Source organism: Leucopleurus acutus (genome assembly GCF_964270905.1).
Source record: "Leucopleurus acutus genome assembly, chromosome: 2".
Taxonomy (NCBI): domain Eukaryota; kingdom Metazoa; phylum Chordata; class Mammalia; order Artiodactyla; family Delphinidae; genus Leucopleurus; species Leucopleurus acutus.
This window is the reverse complement of record NC_139143.1, coordinates 178,790,404-178,808,803: the sequence shown is the minus strand read 5'-3', so window position 1 is coordinate 178,808,803 and position 18,400 is coordinate 178,790,404. Positions and strand designations below refer to the sequence as shown.

General features: G+C 47.0%; 1 protein-coding gene across 2 annotated transcripts in view; it reads right to left on the bottom strand.

The window, feature by feature from the left end:
• Nucleotides 1–18,400, bottom strand: part of CAPZB (capping actin protein of muscle Z-line subunit beta) — a gene marked incomplete at its 3' end in the record, with an annotated part of 135,299 nt that overhangs the window by 65,671 nt on the left and 51,228 nt on the right. For both annotated transcript variants that reach the window (XM_082832302.1, XM_082832301.1), the window contains exon 2: nt 8,343–8,432. In XM_082832302.1, the coding sequence (XP_082688428.1) occupies nt 8,343–8,432 (90 nt within the window). The remainder of the gene's footprint in view (nt 1–8,342; nt 8,433–18,400) is intronic.

The window sequence follows — 18,400 nt, the reverse complement described above, 5'->3', positions numbered from 1 at the left end:
TCCCCTGGCACCGTATATATTCTAACCGGTTTATGCTGGTGTGCATGCTGACTTTGGTACATTCGATTTAAAAGCAGTCACTTTCCAGACCCATCCCTTTAGATCCTGCAGTGCAAGAACGTGCTTTTCCTAAAATTTTTAGACTGGCTTAATCAACTGAAAGAAGAGATAGGGACATACTACTTGGGTCTGTGCAACATGCTTTTGTAAGGAGCACGCCACCCCCCAACGCACAGTGCACACCGTGTGTGTGTGTGTGTGTGTGTTTGGGGGGGTGGAGGTAGTCACCTCGGCACAACTGCTCCAACAGCCAGGCCAGGCAGAATCGGCATCAGTTTCTTTGCTCATCAAACTCTGAAGGGGCTTCATACCAGGAGAGACAGAAGAGAGATTCTACATGTCTTTTTTCCTGAGGTACCTAACAAGTTCCACGGTGCCTACCCTGCCCCCATCATAAATGTCTTTTATAGTTTCACCTTAGAAGACAGTCTGGCCCTAGCAGGACCTATGAGAAATGACATACTGTAATGTTTTCATTTTTAAAGACAGCAATTCAACAGACAAGACTCTCCTCTCGGTCACGGAGGAGGTATGGGACTCATCGGGTGCTGGGGCATTCTCAGTTACATCTATAAAAGGGGACCCCCCCCCGCCACTCGCTTCACAGAGCGGCCGTGGAGATTAAACAAGGTAATGGATGAAATGTATTAATAACGAGGACCATATATATCAGTGCTTCTGACATCTGATGGATCTCCATGAAAAGCAATTTATTTTCCTATGTCATCCACTGAAAAAGATTTTATGAAGAATGAAAAGAGGGGAGAAGCAAATTCTAAATCTGAGACCCAACAAAAAATAATTTTTATTTTGAACTCTGTAATATCCTATGAAAAATAACAAAAGAAAACCACTGGGTGGCTGACATTAAAGGGGATGGGAGACAACTAACTTTCCAATTACCTAGCTCTGGAGAATTTCAAGCCCGCAGCCATAGTGGGAAATCTGCTGCGACTGTTCTAGAATGCTCAGGAGAGTCTCCGGGAGCAAAGCCGCCCCTGCTCCCTGAGGAACACACACACGCAAGAAAGCAAATGACCCTGTACTCTTCTCCTTTATTCATTCTGTTTCAAGTTTTAACAGGTCTGGACTGCATGTTCAGGAGGCAATTCACGTCCTCCTTAACTGGATCAAATGAGGGTCTATTATTCTGCATATAACAGAACTCATCAGAATTTCAAATAACTTCCGGCCATATCTATGGGGCGGGGGTCGGGTGAGGGCCCCTCAGGAAGCCCCGTTTCCTCTTTCTAAGCAAATCACGACATTTAGTCCTAGTTTAGAAGGGCTGCCTAGCTCCACCTTGACATAAATCACCCTCAGGTGGCAGAGTCCTCGCCTCAGCAACAGGCTGGGGTCGTGAAAGGCCACCTCCCTCCGCAGAGACACCCTGGGTGGGGAACAGAGGGCCGGTCCAGCACCCTGAGTCCGGGGTCTGCTTTCTCCCTTGGCCTTGCTTTAGTCACTACAGCTGCAGTCCATTCAAAGAGCAAAACGTTTGCATGAAAAGGCTCACCACAACTTTCCAAGGGATGGAGTTCATTAAAATACTGCTGGGGGCCTTTGGCTGGAATGCTTTTTCCACCCTGTAAAACCGAAACTGCAGCACAGTTGCCTGTAGGAAAGCTCAGAACGAGCTCAGAAACATCAGTGCGACAGACTGTTTTCAGGGGTCCCTGCATAATTACCGACTATTCCATCCATTCCCCTGCGCCTGCTCCAGAGACAACATCTGGCCTGGGGGAGAACAGTTCCCTGTAGAGCCCACCACAGATGCAAGAGTGGAAGCCAAGTGCTCCCACCTCCAACAGAAACCCACAGGCAACTTGCCCAGGTACTCGCCTGGGCCTGGCGGGCCTACTGAGCCCTGGCCCCAGGGTCGGGAGCCCCTCTCCCCTCGGCTCCCAGGGGCCGACAGCAGGGAAATGAAACACTGTGGGCAGGCCCAGTCACAAAGCCCGGCTGAGCATCTCCAACAAGGCCCCAGAGCACCAGGGCATTGGGATGGAGTGCCCTACTTCCTGGAGCGCCAACTGGACTCAAGGCTTCGGTGAAGAAAGTGTTCTTTTTATGTTAAAATGTCTTGCATGTGGGCATGTTATGAACTGGGGTGCAATTCTTTTTTAAAAAGACAAAACATAAAATTCTCTGCTGGAGGCAGCCACTTTTGGCTTTGCCCTCAAAACTCCAAAGATAAGTGTTTGCTCTTGTCAGGAACACTTTGTCAGGAATGCTTCGGGAAAAGAATCTGAGAAACAGTAAGAGGCCAGGCGGAAGGTGGCCAGCAAGGAGGCAGAAGGGAGGGCAAAACTCACCGGAGAGCCGAGACTACTTCTATGCAGAAGTGAAGACAAATAATCGTGCCTGCTGTGATCTGTGAGGGAGATACAGCGTGCAAAGCTGGCGTGGCCAAGCCTCCCGCCTTCCAGAAAATCTTGCCTGAATTCCCCACTAAACATCAGCTCTGCGGAGCCAGGCCTTTCATCTCGTACCCCCGGCACCCAGAATGGTGTCTGGCACAGGGAGATGTTAAATGCTTGTAGGAAGAATAACTCAGTTCTGCAACTCCTGACAGTTGTCCTCAGAGCTGATTAGCTGGTCCAGACCCAAGGGCTGAGAGGATCCAGCCAAGGTCATTTTTATCACGGATCAAGCTCTAGGATCCCAGCATTTTTTTTCCCCGTGGAAGAGAAGACGAGGAAGAAAGGCTGCACTTCTTCCCGGGTCGAGCACCGTGTCGGATTCATAGGAGGTGCTCAGTAAGTGTTGACTGAATCCACTCACTTTTCGCCTATTTAGTCTAAGATCTCTTCAGAAAGAAGACATTTTAAATGCTGTCTTTGAAACAAAGGAGGAAAACATGCTGGTACGAGACTATTTTAAACAGTGACGGTAACTGGGAAGCCAGGCAAGAAGAAAATACGGGTCTGGTCCCTCTTGACCACAGATGAACCAGATCACATCTGGCCTTAAGGTCCCCGGGCCCGGCACATCTTCAACCTCTGGGGACAGAGCTGAGTTTGAGTTGTGAGTTTTACCCCACACAGCTATCACTGGGAAAATCAGTTCCAGATTTCCTAGGTTCAGCTATTAGGGACTGGAAACTAACAATGCTTAGCAGAGATGAGACAGATAATCAATGATATTAATGACTATTAAATAATAACATCAGCCTCAATTTCAGTCACAAAGGAGTGTGAGCCTGGCTCCACGGGCTAATTCCCGCACGGAGAGCAGGTCTTGGCAGCACCAGCTGGAGGTCTCCACTCACTGGTTCAGGATCCCCCCCGTCTAGGTGCGCCCCGTGCACGCCAGCCTTCTAGTCTGTCAAGTGGTAATCTCCCTGCGGACCTTGCAGTACCTACAGGTGGACAGCTTCTGTGAGCTGTTCAAAGCACAGGCACTGCTGAGGCTGCCCTTTCTATTTCTGGAGGGCAATTCTGCTTGCTAAAAAGAACTATGCTGAAATGAAAACCGATCAAGTTCTCAACTCCCTGGTCAGAGCATCAGAATGGCTCTTCCACCTCTAACCCACAGGCCTGGCGGGATGGCCTGGGTGCTTTCCCTCTCGTTGGGGGACACCCAAGAGCTGGATCTTCGGGTGGCTATAAGCAAAGTAGCGAGAAGGAATTAAAAAATGAAGTGACCGAGGGCTTCCCTGGTGGCGCAGTGGTTGAGAATCTGCCTGCCAATGCAGGGGACACGGGTTTGAGCCCTGGTCTGGGAGGATCCCACGTGCCGCAGAGCAACTAAGCCCGTGAGCCACAACTACTGAGCCTGCGCTCTGGAGCCTGTGCTCCGCAACGAGAGGCCATGACAATGAGAGGCCCGCGCACCGCGATGAAGAGTGGCCCCTGCTTGCCGCAACTGGAGAAAGCCTTCGCACAGAAACGAAGACCCAACACAGCCAAAATTAAACAAACAAACAAAAAAACTTAACCTGAGTCGCCAAAACTCAGGTTAAGATAGTAAAAAAAAAAAAAAAAAGTGACCAACATTTGCAAGCAAAGACTCTTCCACTTGGTTAAACAGATTTAGGTCTATTTTTGGTTTGCTCTTAAAAAGGCAAAGGACGGCGGCCTGCTGGGTGCCAATTTGCAGAAACAAACTCCTTCCTCAGCTCAGGGCTCAAAATACACCCCAGCGGAGAAGTTCTGGCTCTTGCTGCCAGTGTGCAGAGTAAAGCCATAGAAGGTCAAAGTTTAGGAAGCCGAGGGAGCATCTTAACGTCATATGATTCTTGGCCCACATGGACCTGTGGGTATTTCTGAAACAGCTTAACAACGGATTTCGGCTGGCTTCACTCTAGCACAATGGGATTAATATGTAATAAAATGATGTTTTGGCCATCTTGCAAAGGAAGGTCATTTCCCACCAATCAGAGCAGGCATCATAATTCCAAGCAGCAAAAGCTCTGACAGTGGAAAGAAGAGAAAAGAAAACCGATCTGGCCTGATAAATCGGGCTGCCTCGGCCTAGCTGCCAAGCATACGCCACATTTCTCTTGTAATTGGACCACTGGTGGACCGGATAAGTTCCCCACATTTTCTCTGGCGCTGACATCCAAGCGAGGCCATTCCCTTCATGGGGTTTGCTGGCAAATCCGGACATTCTCGTCAGTCTTAGAATACAACCTCCACCTCCCCGTCATTACTTGCGGCAGGTGAGCACGGGAGGAGTGACTGCAGTGCTGTGCACCGGGGCCAGGGCGTTAGCCGCTCTGAAAACGTCTGACTGATCCCAGATTACACGGAACAAAGGCCCGGATGCACTGCTTCTAGGAGACCCGTGACAGGGCGAGTTTTCTAAAATTACAGCTTTGGGAAGGAACTAAAACTACAAGTGAACTTCAGAGCCACAGCAGTACACTCAGCACGAATGGACTCTTACAGGAAAGAAAGAATTTTGCAAATCCAGTTGAAAAGAAACAACAGCAAAAAAACAGAACAAAACAAAAACCAGTCATTCCCAGGGAAAATGGAAGAAAAATAGCAGTGATGAAAGAAAAACATTCAAAGGAGTAATTTCCAGGACTACAAAACCAACCCAAATGCTCCTTATGCATTACAGTGCATAGCAGGGGCCTCAAACGGCTTTTGAAGCATGTCAATATAGCTTTAACGAGGCCGTGCCTTACCAGACCCTAATTCAGTGAAAAGTCAGGCTCCATTTCCATTTCGAAACTCATCATACTTCAAATTAAAAAATTAATGAGAATACCAACTCCCCGGCCCATCCTGGATGATGGGAATCCATCATGGCCTCTTGCTCAGCCTTTGGAGGTAGATGGGGCTCAAGGCGGGTCCTGCACAACCTGGCGAGGGCAAGTCGGTGCCTTCCAGGCTCTCCAGGAAGCAGCGGACCAGAGCGAACTGCGCAGTCTGAGTGGCCCGGCTCTAAGTAGGGAACGTCTTTCAAGTCTCTGGTTTTCTTTTAATTATGTGAACTTTAAATTATTTTCCATAATACATCTATGTTTAAAATATTTCAGATTAGAAATGAATTAAATTATTTAACATTTTCCCCCCAAACAGGAAAGACAGACAGATGAGGGAGACACACCATATTTAATCTGCTGCTCTGAGTGTAAGTGATTCGACCTAAAGGTACCCAGCAGTTATCCCGGCAGGAGGATTCCCGGTGCTGCTTGGTTGGCCAGAGTACCACCCTGCTTCTTCCTCAGAGTCTACATCATCCAATAAAGGTGCAGCGGTCTTATGTGCCTTAGAGGGGTGCTGTGAAAACTAGATGAAATGAGAAATAACACAACAGCAGCGTCCAGCTCAGTCCAGAGAACACAGCAGGTGTTCAACAAACGGCAGCTGCCGACCCCACAACCTACATCTGCCTCCACCCCCTCTCCAGCCACATTCTACGGATGACAATGTTACACGTGGGAAAACAGTGCACTCTGACAGTCATCTCTGGGACGTCACATACTACACATCGCACATCAGGAACAGATACAGTGTGGGATGTCAACCTGGGTCCAAGTGTCCTCCTGCAAACTAAACCCTCAGGACGATTCTCTCACCCAGTATTATCTGGCCAAGGTGAAGGACGGCTCTTGACACGGCTCTTTCATTCACCATCAATGCTGTAATTTCCCTGCTGAGCCCAAGTAAAATTGGTATAGACAGCAATTGGTATACCAGCTGACCAGGTTTCCACAGAAGTAGCTACACACACATCTCTGCAACAGTGACGAGCGAGTCACAGAGAAGCGACATGGCTATAGGAAAACACTTCAGTTGCCATAAGAACAAAATAGCCTGTGAAACACCAAGAAGACTCTACTGAGAAGAATTTGCTCATCTCTTCCTTCTATTCTTGGTCTATTTCTAAAATACAGTAATAACTGAATTGGCAAACTAAATTTAAACGCAGCCGGGCACACTGTCATGCTCAGTGGAAACGCAGCAGCAGCCTCTGCAGCTGACCAGGTTAGGGACCTGATCCTACCCACGGCTTCTGCCCACCCACTTCCGCATTTGCTCAACCAAAACTCTCCAACCAAGAAAAACAAGCCACACCGCACTTCCCAGGCTGCGTCTTGCGGTGCTACCTGACAGGATTGCTGAGAGTTAAATGAGGCCACGCGAGGAAAACGCTTAGCACAACACACCGTGTCCAGAGTGCAGGATGTGGGCTGACGGCAGCAATTCCACATCAAATCCAAGCCCTCCTGCCGACTTCCAAGGATACCTCCTACCCATCCAACTTCATATTCCATCATTTCCCAACAGAGACCGTTTCTCTGACTCACATTTCACACGACCATCCAATGTTTGAGCCAATGTTTAAAAATTAGGACCTTTCACATAAAGCTCCAAATGTACGTACGGCACCCCAGAAAAATCTGAGAACAAGCCACAGAGCATCAGACCCCACAGGGCAAGAAGCGACAGGAGCAAAGCGCCTGCCAGCCAGACCTCTTCTTTACATCAAGGCCACTTCAGCCATCTACATCGCCCCCCGCATTGCCCCGGGGCTCTGGGTGTGGCATTTCCCCCCCCCCACACACCATTCCGAGCATACGGTGGGTTCGCTCGCATCACAATTCAGCATTCTGTTCTTTAACAGTCATCTAAAACGGCTGGGCAGGTAGCTTTGGTGCTTCCATCACAGCACCTGTAGCTGGCTTTCTCATCAGGGCTATGTACCTTGAGAAACCTCCTCCACCTCATTGCCTGAATTATTACATGGAAAAGCAAGCAAGCTGACAACTCCATCCACAGGCTCGACTCTGTTCAAAGAGCTGCCTCTCATTGGGAGTCTGTGTCTCTATAAATACACAAATAGTTGCACAACGGACCTTGCAGACTGCTGCGGAGTCTTATCTGTGAATGACATGAGTCTCTTGCAGTAACGTTTTCCCCTAGTAAAACTGTTCTGAATGCATACAACGGAACTAAATGTATCACTACAGCATATGAACAAGTTTTCAAGCTACTATTTTAAAAGACATCTAGTTGATGAGCAATGGTTGGCAACTGATAATGACATCCAAGAAGATGGGGAACACAGTGAAAAGAACAGAGGACGACCTGGGAGGGCTCAGGTTCTGACCCGGAGCCAGAACTCACCGGCCAAATGATCTACTAACTCGGCTGGCTCTTGGGGCCTGATTTTATTTTACTTCTTTTCATTATTTACCATAGCTTTATAGGTGTTTTTGAATACTCTGAACATTTTCAAGTAATATTATGGTGCCAGTTAATCTCTGGCATCATTTTGAGACCAATCATTCCATATATATGCATGAATAAACAAATAAATATTTTAAAAAGTAGATGTGATGAGCTCTTTAAAAGCCCATTTTTGTGTTTTATGCCATTTCAAAATAGAAGTGAAGCCGCCAAAGCATTTGAGAGGCTAGATTTTTGTACGGCTTTGGCTGGAGAAACTTCCACAATGGCAAAGAGACTAGTAAAGCCTGGGACCAGGCACTGCTGAACGCCTGCTGGATTTGTGGGGCCTCTTCTTCCCTAGGCCTAAAGGTAAGCTTCTAGGAGTGAAGAGGAGGCAGCTGGGGGAAAGGGACAGGCAGTATCCACTTTAGAGCTCCTGTCTTGGGCTCGATTTACATAGGTGGCACTGAAAGAATGACAATCATAGGAAAGCCATCTCCTTTCTGGAGGATCTCATAACCCAGTGGTGGTCTCTAGTTGGGGACAGAGGAGGTTTCTTGTGTGATCTGAATTGTGTGTGGAAAAGGGTACACAAAAGCAATCTAGTACGAGCCCCAGCCCCAAAGAAAACCATACGAACAAGGCACATACCAGGTCTATCAGGTCGCTGAGGTTTTTCTCGATCTGCTGTGGAGGCAGGCGCCTCATCAAGTCCAAGGCACAGTCCAGCTGCTGATCACTCTGTCAAAGGAGAAACAGGAGTGTTTGGGTCACTTTGCCAGTAGAAACACCAAAACCCCCCTTTCAAAAGCATTCTGGCAGCTGCAGCTTGCCCAGGTACCCTGAGACCAAAGAGGTCTGCAGTGGGCCCTCTGGCACAGCTCCTGGCGGGAGACTAGCCAGTCCCTCCTGGATGGCAGTGTCTGTCTCAAGTGGGGGCATCCAAAAAACAGTTCAGCATGTGGAAGTGGGCTGGAGAGTCTGGAAAGCTGCCTTGCTCAGTCCACGTCTCAAAGCCTCATCAACTTCCTTCAGCAGCTCTCCAGACCGGCAGACGTATTAACTCCCAACTGGTCCTGCAGTGATCAGGCTCGAGCAGCAGGTTAGGCACTGTTCTTTGCTGTAACCTGGACATGCATGTCAGGAAATGTCACCTGACCAGGTTCCCTGATGAGCTCCAAGCCAGGGACAAAGCCAGGCAAAGAACAAGCGGCAAGATGCGCACAAACGTTTAAGTGCTTCAGTCATTCTACTGAGGCTGGGCCCATCTTCCCAGGCGCCAGGCCCCGGCAAAACAGACCAAGACCTGAAACATCTACAGTTGAGAGCTCGCTCTCGCTGGCAAAGTGAACAACAAGTGTGTAAACTGGGGTCGGTGCTGCCGCAGGGGTGCGGGAGGATAAAGACTGCCCTCGTTCTCACGATAATCTCATCATTTGATATTCACGCTGCAGATATTTACTGAGAGCCACCACGTGCCAACATGCAATAAGTAATGGAGAGAGGAAGGAAGGAACTGAGCGGGGGTGAGACCAGCAGAGCGTCTGGTAGGGTGCAGAGTATTGATTCAGTGCACAGTGGGCTGTAACACAGAAGGAAGGCCAGAGGCTCGAGAGGAGCAACCAGAAATAAGGTGGGAAAGGTGGGCCCAGGAAAATGATGAAGACCACTGCACGCAACGCTAAGAAGTGCAAGTAAGGCGCATGGAGCCCCCAACACAACTAACCAGAGGCACTACCTGATTTGTATCCTGAATCTGCTCTGCTCAGACCAATCTCAGGATTTTTGAAAGCCCTACATCAACACGCTTAAGAATCTTTATAAAGTATACAAGGTAATCCTGGAAATGCCACATTTGGTGGTAATGAAATATAAGCTTTGAATCCAACCATCTGCACTTCAAGGTACATCAACCACAAACAGGCTGTGGGACACAAGGACCCACTTTGTATACACCAGAGACGTAACACATAACACATAAGTTAACTGGAAGCAGTTTCACTCCCAGGTAATCGATGTGGCATATACAGCAGGCTGTTTTTGGAAAAGAAAACAAAAACAAAAAACCTGTCCCCTGCTCAAGATGGTTATCAGTGACAGTTTATTCTGGGACACACAACAAACTGGCTATACCCTGCAAAGAAACACACACACACTCCAGAAACCTTAGAGCACTTGTTTTCCTTAGTGAAACATTCTAGCAACCAGGTATTCCCTACTTGTGCCGTGCCTTCTATGCCAGCCAAGGCCACGGAGACATGGGTGTGGCCAGCTGACATGGGAAGACATTTTAACATCACTTCTAGGGTCAAGAACACAGATAAACTGATTTGACACTAGAGAGACTTATATTCAGTGCTCTGTTCTACCATTCATTAACTTAGGACCTTGGGCAAATTTCTTAACCTCCAGGAACCTCTATTTATCCTGTGAAACCGAATAAAGGAAACCACATTTAAAATGGAGTCAGGAGGCCAGAAGGGGGAGCTCTCGAGCACCAGCACTAGGCATCAATTACACACCCCAACAGGAAGAGAGGGACCTTGTATTGCCAGCAGGAGGAAAGAAGATTTCTCCTTATCCAGCAGCGAGCACAGGCAATGGGAAGCCATCACCACCCTGAACTCTCGCCTTCCTCTGATGGACATTCCTTCTAAGCAACCCCCCCACCCCAACTTCATTTTTCTCTATAATGTTCCTCTCCTTTGTTTTCTGAACTTGCCTATAGTCTTTGCAATTCTCTGCAATTCCTGAATAAATCCATTTTACTGGTAAAATAACTGGCTGTTTTATTTTTAAGGTCAATAATCCATAAAATGGGAATAGTATCTACTTCATAGGGTTGTTGGAATGATCTGACTAATAACTGTGAATTGTTTAACACGCAGTAGTACACATTTGACTGGGAGTGTTTTCTGTGTATGTGTGCAAACATGTGTTTTAATTTTTAAAATGTAAGTATTTTATAACATTTGCCCCACTCGACCCAACCCAGAAATCTTTCCTGTTGCTCTCATCTGGAGCTAGGTATTCAAACTCCATAAACAGCTATGTGCTCCCTTAGCCGTGCAAGAAGAGAAAACCCTAAATGATTCAAGTCAAACTACTTAAAAGGTGTAAACTAATGGGCCAAAGACCTTAACAGACATCTCACCAAAGAAGATATACAGATGGCAAATAAACACATGAAAAGACACTCAACATTACACCACGAGAGAAATACAAATTAAAACGAGGTGCCATTACACATCTATTAGAATGAATGAAATCCAGAATTGTTATCGCCAAAAGCTGAAAGGCAGGTGGTGCGACAGTAACTCTGGTGGGACGCAAAACGGCACGGCCGCTTCCAAAGACGGGTAGGCAGTTTCTTACAAAACGAAGCATACTACCACACAATCCGGCAATCACGCTCCTTGGTGTTTACCCAGAGTAGTTGAAAACTAATGTCCAGGAACTTCCCTGGTGGCCAGTGGCTAAGACTCCACGCTCCCAATGCAGGGCGTCTGGGTTCGATCCCTGGTCAGGGAACTAGATCCCACATGCCTAGATCCCACATGCCGTAACTAAGAGTTCGCATGCCGCAATTAAGACCTGGTGCAGAGGAATGAAGGATGGGAGGGAGGGAGGGAGGGAGGAAGGAGGAAAACTAATGTCCACACAAAAACCTGCCCACAACAGTTTATGGCAGCTTTATTCATAACTGCCAAAACTTGGAAACAGTCAAGATGCCTTCAGTAGGTGAATGGATAAAGAAACAGTGGTGCATCCAGACAAGGGAATGTTATCAAACCATGAAAAGACGTGGAGGAAACTTAAATATCTACCACTAAGTGAGAGAAGCCAATCTGAAAAGGCTACATACTCTGTATGAATCCAGCTATATGACATTCTGGAAAAGACAAAACTATAGAGACAGCAACAAAATCAGTGGTTGCCAGGGGATGGAAGGGAGAGAGGGATGAGAGTAGGCACAGCACAGAGGATTTTCAGGGCAGTGAAACTACACTATGTAATACTATATATAATGGTGGGTATGTGTCATTTTAAATCTGTCCAAACCCATAGAATGTACAACACCAAGAGTGAACCCTAATGAAAACTATGGATTTTGAGTGATTATGACATGTCAATGTAGATTCATCAATTGTAACTCTCGTAGGGGATGCTGTCAGTGGGAGAGACTATGCATGTGGGGGGGGCACAGAGTATATGGGAAATCTCTGTACCTTCTGATCAATTTTGCTTTGAACCTAAAACTGCTTTAAAAAAAATCAAGTCATTTTTCTTTTTTTCAAAGGTGTGAATTAGTGTTTCTCAACTGGGATTGATTTCGCCCTCCCCACCAACCCGCAGGAACATGTGGAATGTATGAGGACGTTTTCGGTTGTCCTCACTGTCTGGAAAGGCAGCTACTGGCATCTAATGGGTAGGTGTCAGGGATGCTTCAAAACATCTGCGATGTACAGGACAGACCCCAACAACCTGGCCCCAAATGTCAGTAGAGCCAAGTTGGAGAAACCTTGGTTTAAAAGGATTGTTTTGGGGACTACAGACTCCCAAACTCTGGTCAAAGCTAAGGCCCCAGAAAACGGCACAGAACATTTTACATACAATTCTAACTCACAGACTACCTGTAACCCTAAAAACGGCTGGTCTTTGGAATTGTCTCAACTGGATATTAACAATACTCCTGAGAACTAGAAAAAAATTTTAGATATAAGCCTAGCTACACTGAATCATTTTTTAATATTCAAAATATATAATTAGCTTTACAACTCAATATCAAAAAAAAAAAAAGAGACAGTCCCCCAAGAAGATACACAGATAGCCAACAGGCACATGAAAAGATGCTCAACACCGCCAACCATCAGAGAAACGAAAATCAAAACCACAGTGATACAACACCCCACACATGTCAGAATGGCCATCACCAAAAAGACCAGAAACAAGAAATGTTGGTGAAGATGTAGAGAAAAAGGGACTCGCCTACACTTTTGGTGGGAAGGTAAATTGGTGTAGCCACCATGGAAAACGATATGGAGGCATACATAATGGCAGTCCCATCTTCCATTCCCACCAGCAGTAAAGTAATTCTACACTGGATCTTTAATCCAGAACACAGTGGGATGTTCAGAAGGGATTAACTAGAAACTGAGTAGTGTATTATCTAGGAAAAGAAAAGTCGTAACTTGACCAGAGAAGATCAACATGAAAAGACACTATTTTAACCCTTCCAAGGAGCCTGTTCACATGCCCCCAACCCCAATACGCTGACCACGGCCACACCCTCCAAGGGTGCCGGTAGCATGAAGGCTTCCTTCTGGACAGTCCTCTGACTGGATTGAGTTGAAAGCACTAAAATACTACTGCAAAATGGTCTAACTTGTATTTTGCATTAATCCCAACAATCTTAATAGGAAATACTCACTACAAATTTCTAAGGCTAAGGATGTCTAACTAGCATTAAATTAGAAAATGACTAAAAGCTTCCCATAAGCCACGCAACATGGGAAAGCTTAATGACAGCTTGTAAAAAGTTCAAATTAGAGTTAACCGGACCCCTTGGCTTGGGGGGTGGGGGTGGGGTCATCCCAAATCCTGAGGGTCCCAAACAGGAAATAGCACAAGAGAATGAAGAAAACATGGATGGTCCACAGCTACGTACAACATGAGTGGCCCCAGAAATAGAATGATGGTGGGGGAGGGGAAGCAAGTCCAAGGGGACTACCTAGGATGCTCAAAACCCAGCAGTCCTGAACTGTTATTTAGATACACACACACACACGCGCACAGTGTGCGTGTATGTCTGTATTTTAAACCAATATAGCAAGGCTTTCTTTCTTATTAGCTAAGACAAGAGAATGTTAAATACAAAATTCAGAAGAGTGAGAAGAATAGTTATAAGGCAAGAAGCCACTAGGGGAAGACGAAAGTTGCTATTCATCTAAGTCTTGCACAGAATAATGGACTCAAGGATGTTCATAATATCATGTTGCTTAAACTTACATATATGTTAATATGTTCCTTTATAGCTATCAAGGATCTAAATATTTTTGAGTTGATATTTGTGTATTGTGTAAGACTGGGGTCCAGTTTCATTCTTTTGCATGTAGCTGTCCAATTTTCCCAACACCATTTATTGAGGAGACTGTCCTTTCCCCATTGTATATTCTTGCCTCCCCTGTCATAAATTAATTGATCATATATGCATGGGTTTATTTCTGAGCTCTCTGTTTCACTGTCACAGTTTCACTTCACTTAATATTTTTTAAAGGTAATAGAAAAAAATACAAACAAGAGCAAACAAGGACAGAAACTGGGAATTAGGAGCTCAGAGTCCAAAGTCTGCCCTGTCACTGGATGTTTGTGCAAGCTAGTCTGCTCACTTAACCTCATGGTCTGGGATTTGGGGAGAGGGCCTCTAAGAGTCCTTCTAGTGGGCTGTGCACTGTATCCCAGTCTAAGCACAGACGCACCCACCACACCCACCATGCCCTTCAACAGCCCCCTGCAGGCCAACAACTAGGTTTCAATTCAACAACCAAGCCTTGAGTGCCGGCCACTGGCCAGGCCCTGAATCAGGCCCAGTGAATGAAACCTAGTCCTGACCCTCAAGGAACCATCCACAAAAGAGCCTATCATGTGAGGCATATGATCATATGAGGCAAGTGTGATGTCTAGAGCAATGGGACATAGAAGCTGCAGAGATGAGGCATAGCTCACAATACACTGATGTGCACTTCTTCATGTATCAATTACATTCCTAGGATTTCCCGGCTTTCCATTATTTTGTATACTGCCACCCCATGACCAAGGGCTCTCCACGTGATGGCTCCTTTGAAACCCTAACTGATCCTAGACACTTCCCTCATAAAACGAGCTTTCCCAGTTCCACATTCCATGGGTGGCATTTTCCAGGTTGAAAGGTAAATAGTAAAAGAATGATGTACTTCCCTGGTGGTCCAGTGGTTAAGAATCCACCTCCCAATGTAGGGGACGAGGGTTCAATCCCTGGTCGGGGAACTAAGATCCCACGTGCCGCGGGGCAACTAAGCCGTCGCGCCACAACTACTGAGCTCGCGTGCCTCAACTAGAGAGCTCGCATGCTGCAACTACTGAACCCATGCGCTCTGGAGCTCGCACGCCACAATCAGAGAGAAACCTGCACACTGCAACGAAGAGCCCGGGTACTGCAACGAAAGATCCCACCTGCCACAACTAAGACCCGATGAAGCCAAATAAATAAATAAAATTTAGGGGAAGAAAAGAATGACCGTTTCACTTCACTCTCCATAATTCTCTGCCCATTCAATTAGTCATTCAATAATTATTTGAGGGTTTCCTAGGTAACAAGCACTGTTTTTGACGCTGAATGGTTAACATAACGAAGTCCCTGTCTCCAGGAACTTATGGTGTAGTCAAAATCTATACAGAAAAAGACAGAAGATGAGTCCTTGTTAGGATGTCAGAATACGGAGGGGACAGCTCCCCTGCTTTAAGCTGGTGAGGCTTCAAGGTGTCGGTTTAGATTTTTGGTTGTGTTTTTTCAGAATATAAACGGAGCTGGGGAATGTTTCACTTTCTGCTCCTTTTTCACATGACTGGAAGAAACACAAACTGCTTAAAAATCACAACAAGCAAAACAACTGTTAATACAGACTAGAACAATTTTTCAGAATAAGAAATCAAATAAAACACTACAGCTTAAAAAATCTACTAAGGAATTTTCAGACACTGGGTAGTGTTGCCAGCAATTTGCAGAACTGTGAAACTTGGCCTACTCAATGAACTAAAAAGGCAGAGACTAATTTGGAAATCATCACCTAACAACAGCTATTCAGTCCCCAGGTGGGGATGCAGAGAACAGGACATGTCCCAACCTGCAATAAACTCAAAAAAGCTTAATACAATAAACACACCAATCCACAAAAATGAAAAACGTTTCACAAAGGTCCATATGAGTGGTACAGGGAACTGCAAGAGATGCCTCAGAAGAGGGGGTACACGCACCGGTTATCACGGGCTAAGCAGGGGTGCCCCGGGCAGACACAGAGGCAGTAGGCGCAGTGAGACGAGGAGAGGCCAGGAGAGCCGAGGCGCGCTTGGAGGAGGGCAACGCAGTGGGGTGTGGCCCTGGTCCCGGGCCCACAGCAAGGCTAGGTTACAGCCAAACCCTCCCTCTGAGGGCAGTGGCGTCCTCAGCAGGCTCCGGGCTCCGCGGAGCTCCAAGGCCTGGGGACAAAACCTCGGTGCTCCCAGCCGTCTTGCGTTTGTCGACTTTATAGGTACAGCTCGTGTGGCCTTTGAAACTTTAAAATGTGCTTCTCCAGAAGGGATTAGGAGCCCCGGAAGATTTTCCCACAGAGGACTGCGAGGAATACTGTCGTGTCGTAGAAGGTGAAGCGGATTACAGTTCCCAAAAACGGCCTTAGCAAGCTCTCACCCCCTCGCCCCATTATAATGTGACTGTCATTCCCCCACTGAGAGGTGGAGTCCGCGTCCCCTCCCCTTGGAATGGGGAGAGTTTTGTGACTGCTTTTATCAACACAGAAGAGCAGGACTCACCTCTGTCACTTCTGGGCCAGAAAAGAGCACCATCTTCCACCTTGCTTGGTGAACACCCACGCCTGAAGCCCCAAGCGGCGATATAAACGGCGCAACAACTGCCCTGAGGCGGCCTCGCCGTAAGGAAGAGCTACGGAGCCCAGGTGGAAAAGCCACGTGAAGAGACCCTGTGACTCTCAAGTGAGCCGCCCGGCCAGCCCCGTGCTCCAGCCTCAGCTGTCTGACTGCAACAGCACGGGACCCCAGGCCAGAACCACCCAGCCAAGGCTCTCCTGAGTTTCTGGCCCCCAAAACCCCTGGAGATGCATAATGTGAGGATTACTGTTATTTTAAGTCACTAGGTTTTGGAGTGACTTTGTTAGATGCAATAGTAACAGATACAGAAGGATGCCTCTGGTGACTGTGGGGACGCAGTCTGACCAGAGACGGGACTGGGGGCAAGAGGGTCAGAAGAGGGGCCTCCAAAGCAACCAGGGCTCTGGCTGTAGGGCTGGAGAGGACGGGAGGGTCAAAGACTCTAAGAGGCGGGACAGACAAGCCAAGGGTACCTACTAGAAACGAGAAGTCTGACATGACTACGTTTTCCAGTGGGGACCACCTGCTAGAGGATGATGTTACAGCCTCGCTGGTGTGTATATGTCTGTAATTTCAAGGACAAGCAGTAACTCAAACCGCTTGGCTTTCCGAGCATAAGTTCTACGTGGCCTGCTCTAGTGACTGGCTGAGGCAGATCAGTACTTTTTTAAAAAATATTTATTTATTTATTTATTCATTTATATTTTTGGCTGTGTTGGGTCTTCGTTGCTGTGCGCGGGCTTTCTCTAGTTGCGGCCAGCCGGGGCTACTCTTTGTTGCAGTGCGCGGGCTTCTCATTGCGGTGGCTTCTCTTGTTGCAGAGCACGGGCTCTAGGCGCACGGACTCTAGAGCGCAGGCTCAGTAGTTGTGGCGCACGGGCTTAGCTGCTCCGCAGCATGTGGGGTCTTCCCGGACCAGGGCTCGAACCCGTGTCCTCTGCATTGGCAGGCAGATACTTAGCCACCAGGGAAGTCCCCAGATCATAGCATCTGTCTATACATAAACAACCAACCAAAGCTTCGAGGCCTTCACAGTTTGTTCTTAAATTCATCAAGACCTTCACTCGTTTACATTCCCAAGAGGCTTAGAAAATACTTCACAGACAACACAAAGGTAAACTTCACTGGAGCCCAGGCTGATTTATCACAAATTTATGGAGTCTAATCTAACCATGGTTTGTCTTGTATAATCTGGGACCCAACAAGCAACTCTGTTTAATAGTTGAATCTGTTTTCTGCCATGTGGCTCAGGAAAAGCTTGTCCTGGGGGCCATGTGGGGAAGATTCACAGGCCAGCCCAGCCAACCACTCATCTGTAGGTCGCTCTGGAAAACTGCACAGTTTGGATGAATAAAAAGATAAGTGCTTCTTCCACTGACTGAGTGCCCTCTGGTTGAATCTTCTGGAAGGGACACAGCGATGACAGCAGCACACGGAGGCTGATGGCTCACCAAACACAAACACAAGCGTTCCCTTGGGATGACTTTCCTTCCCATGGGAAAATCCAAAACCCTATACCAAGTTAATCAAAACCACAGTGAAAGCCCAGTTGGCAGATCAAGCCTCCTTTTACCTTTTGGGGTCCACTGTATATCATCACAGCTGGGCCAAGGTCATCTTCAACATAAAATTAACCATTTCAAGGTGAATTAATTCAGTGCCTTGGGTTAATGTGGTTTTGAGCACTGTGAAAACAATCACTTTACGAGTCTCTGCTTTAAAAAATAAATTCTGCCAGGGGAGTTCCCTGGCTGTCCAGTGGTTAGGACTCAGCATTTTCACCGCCACGGGCCCTGGTTCAATCCCTGGTCGGGGAACTAAGATCCTGCAAGCTGCATGGCATGGCCAAAAAAAAAAAAAAAAAAAAACAAGAAAGAAAGAAAGAAAAGAAAACCAGGTTGTTGACACAATAAAATTCTGGGTCAAAAAAAAAAAATCTGCCAGATCACAGAAATTTAGGTCCGGATATACTTTTCAAGTTTATCTAAGCCCTGCCCCATCATTTTACAGACAGCTAATGAGGTTCAGAGAAAGTTGTGCAGGGTCACACAGTCAGTGGCAGAATC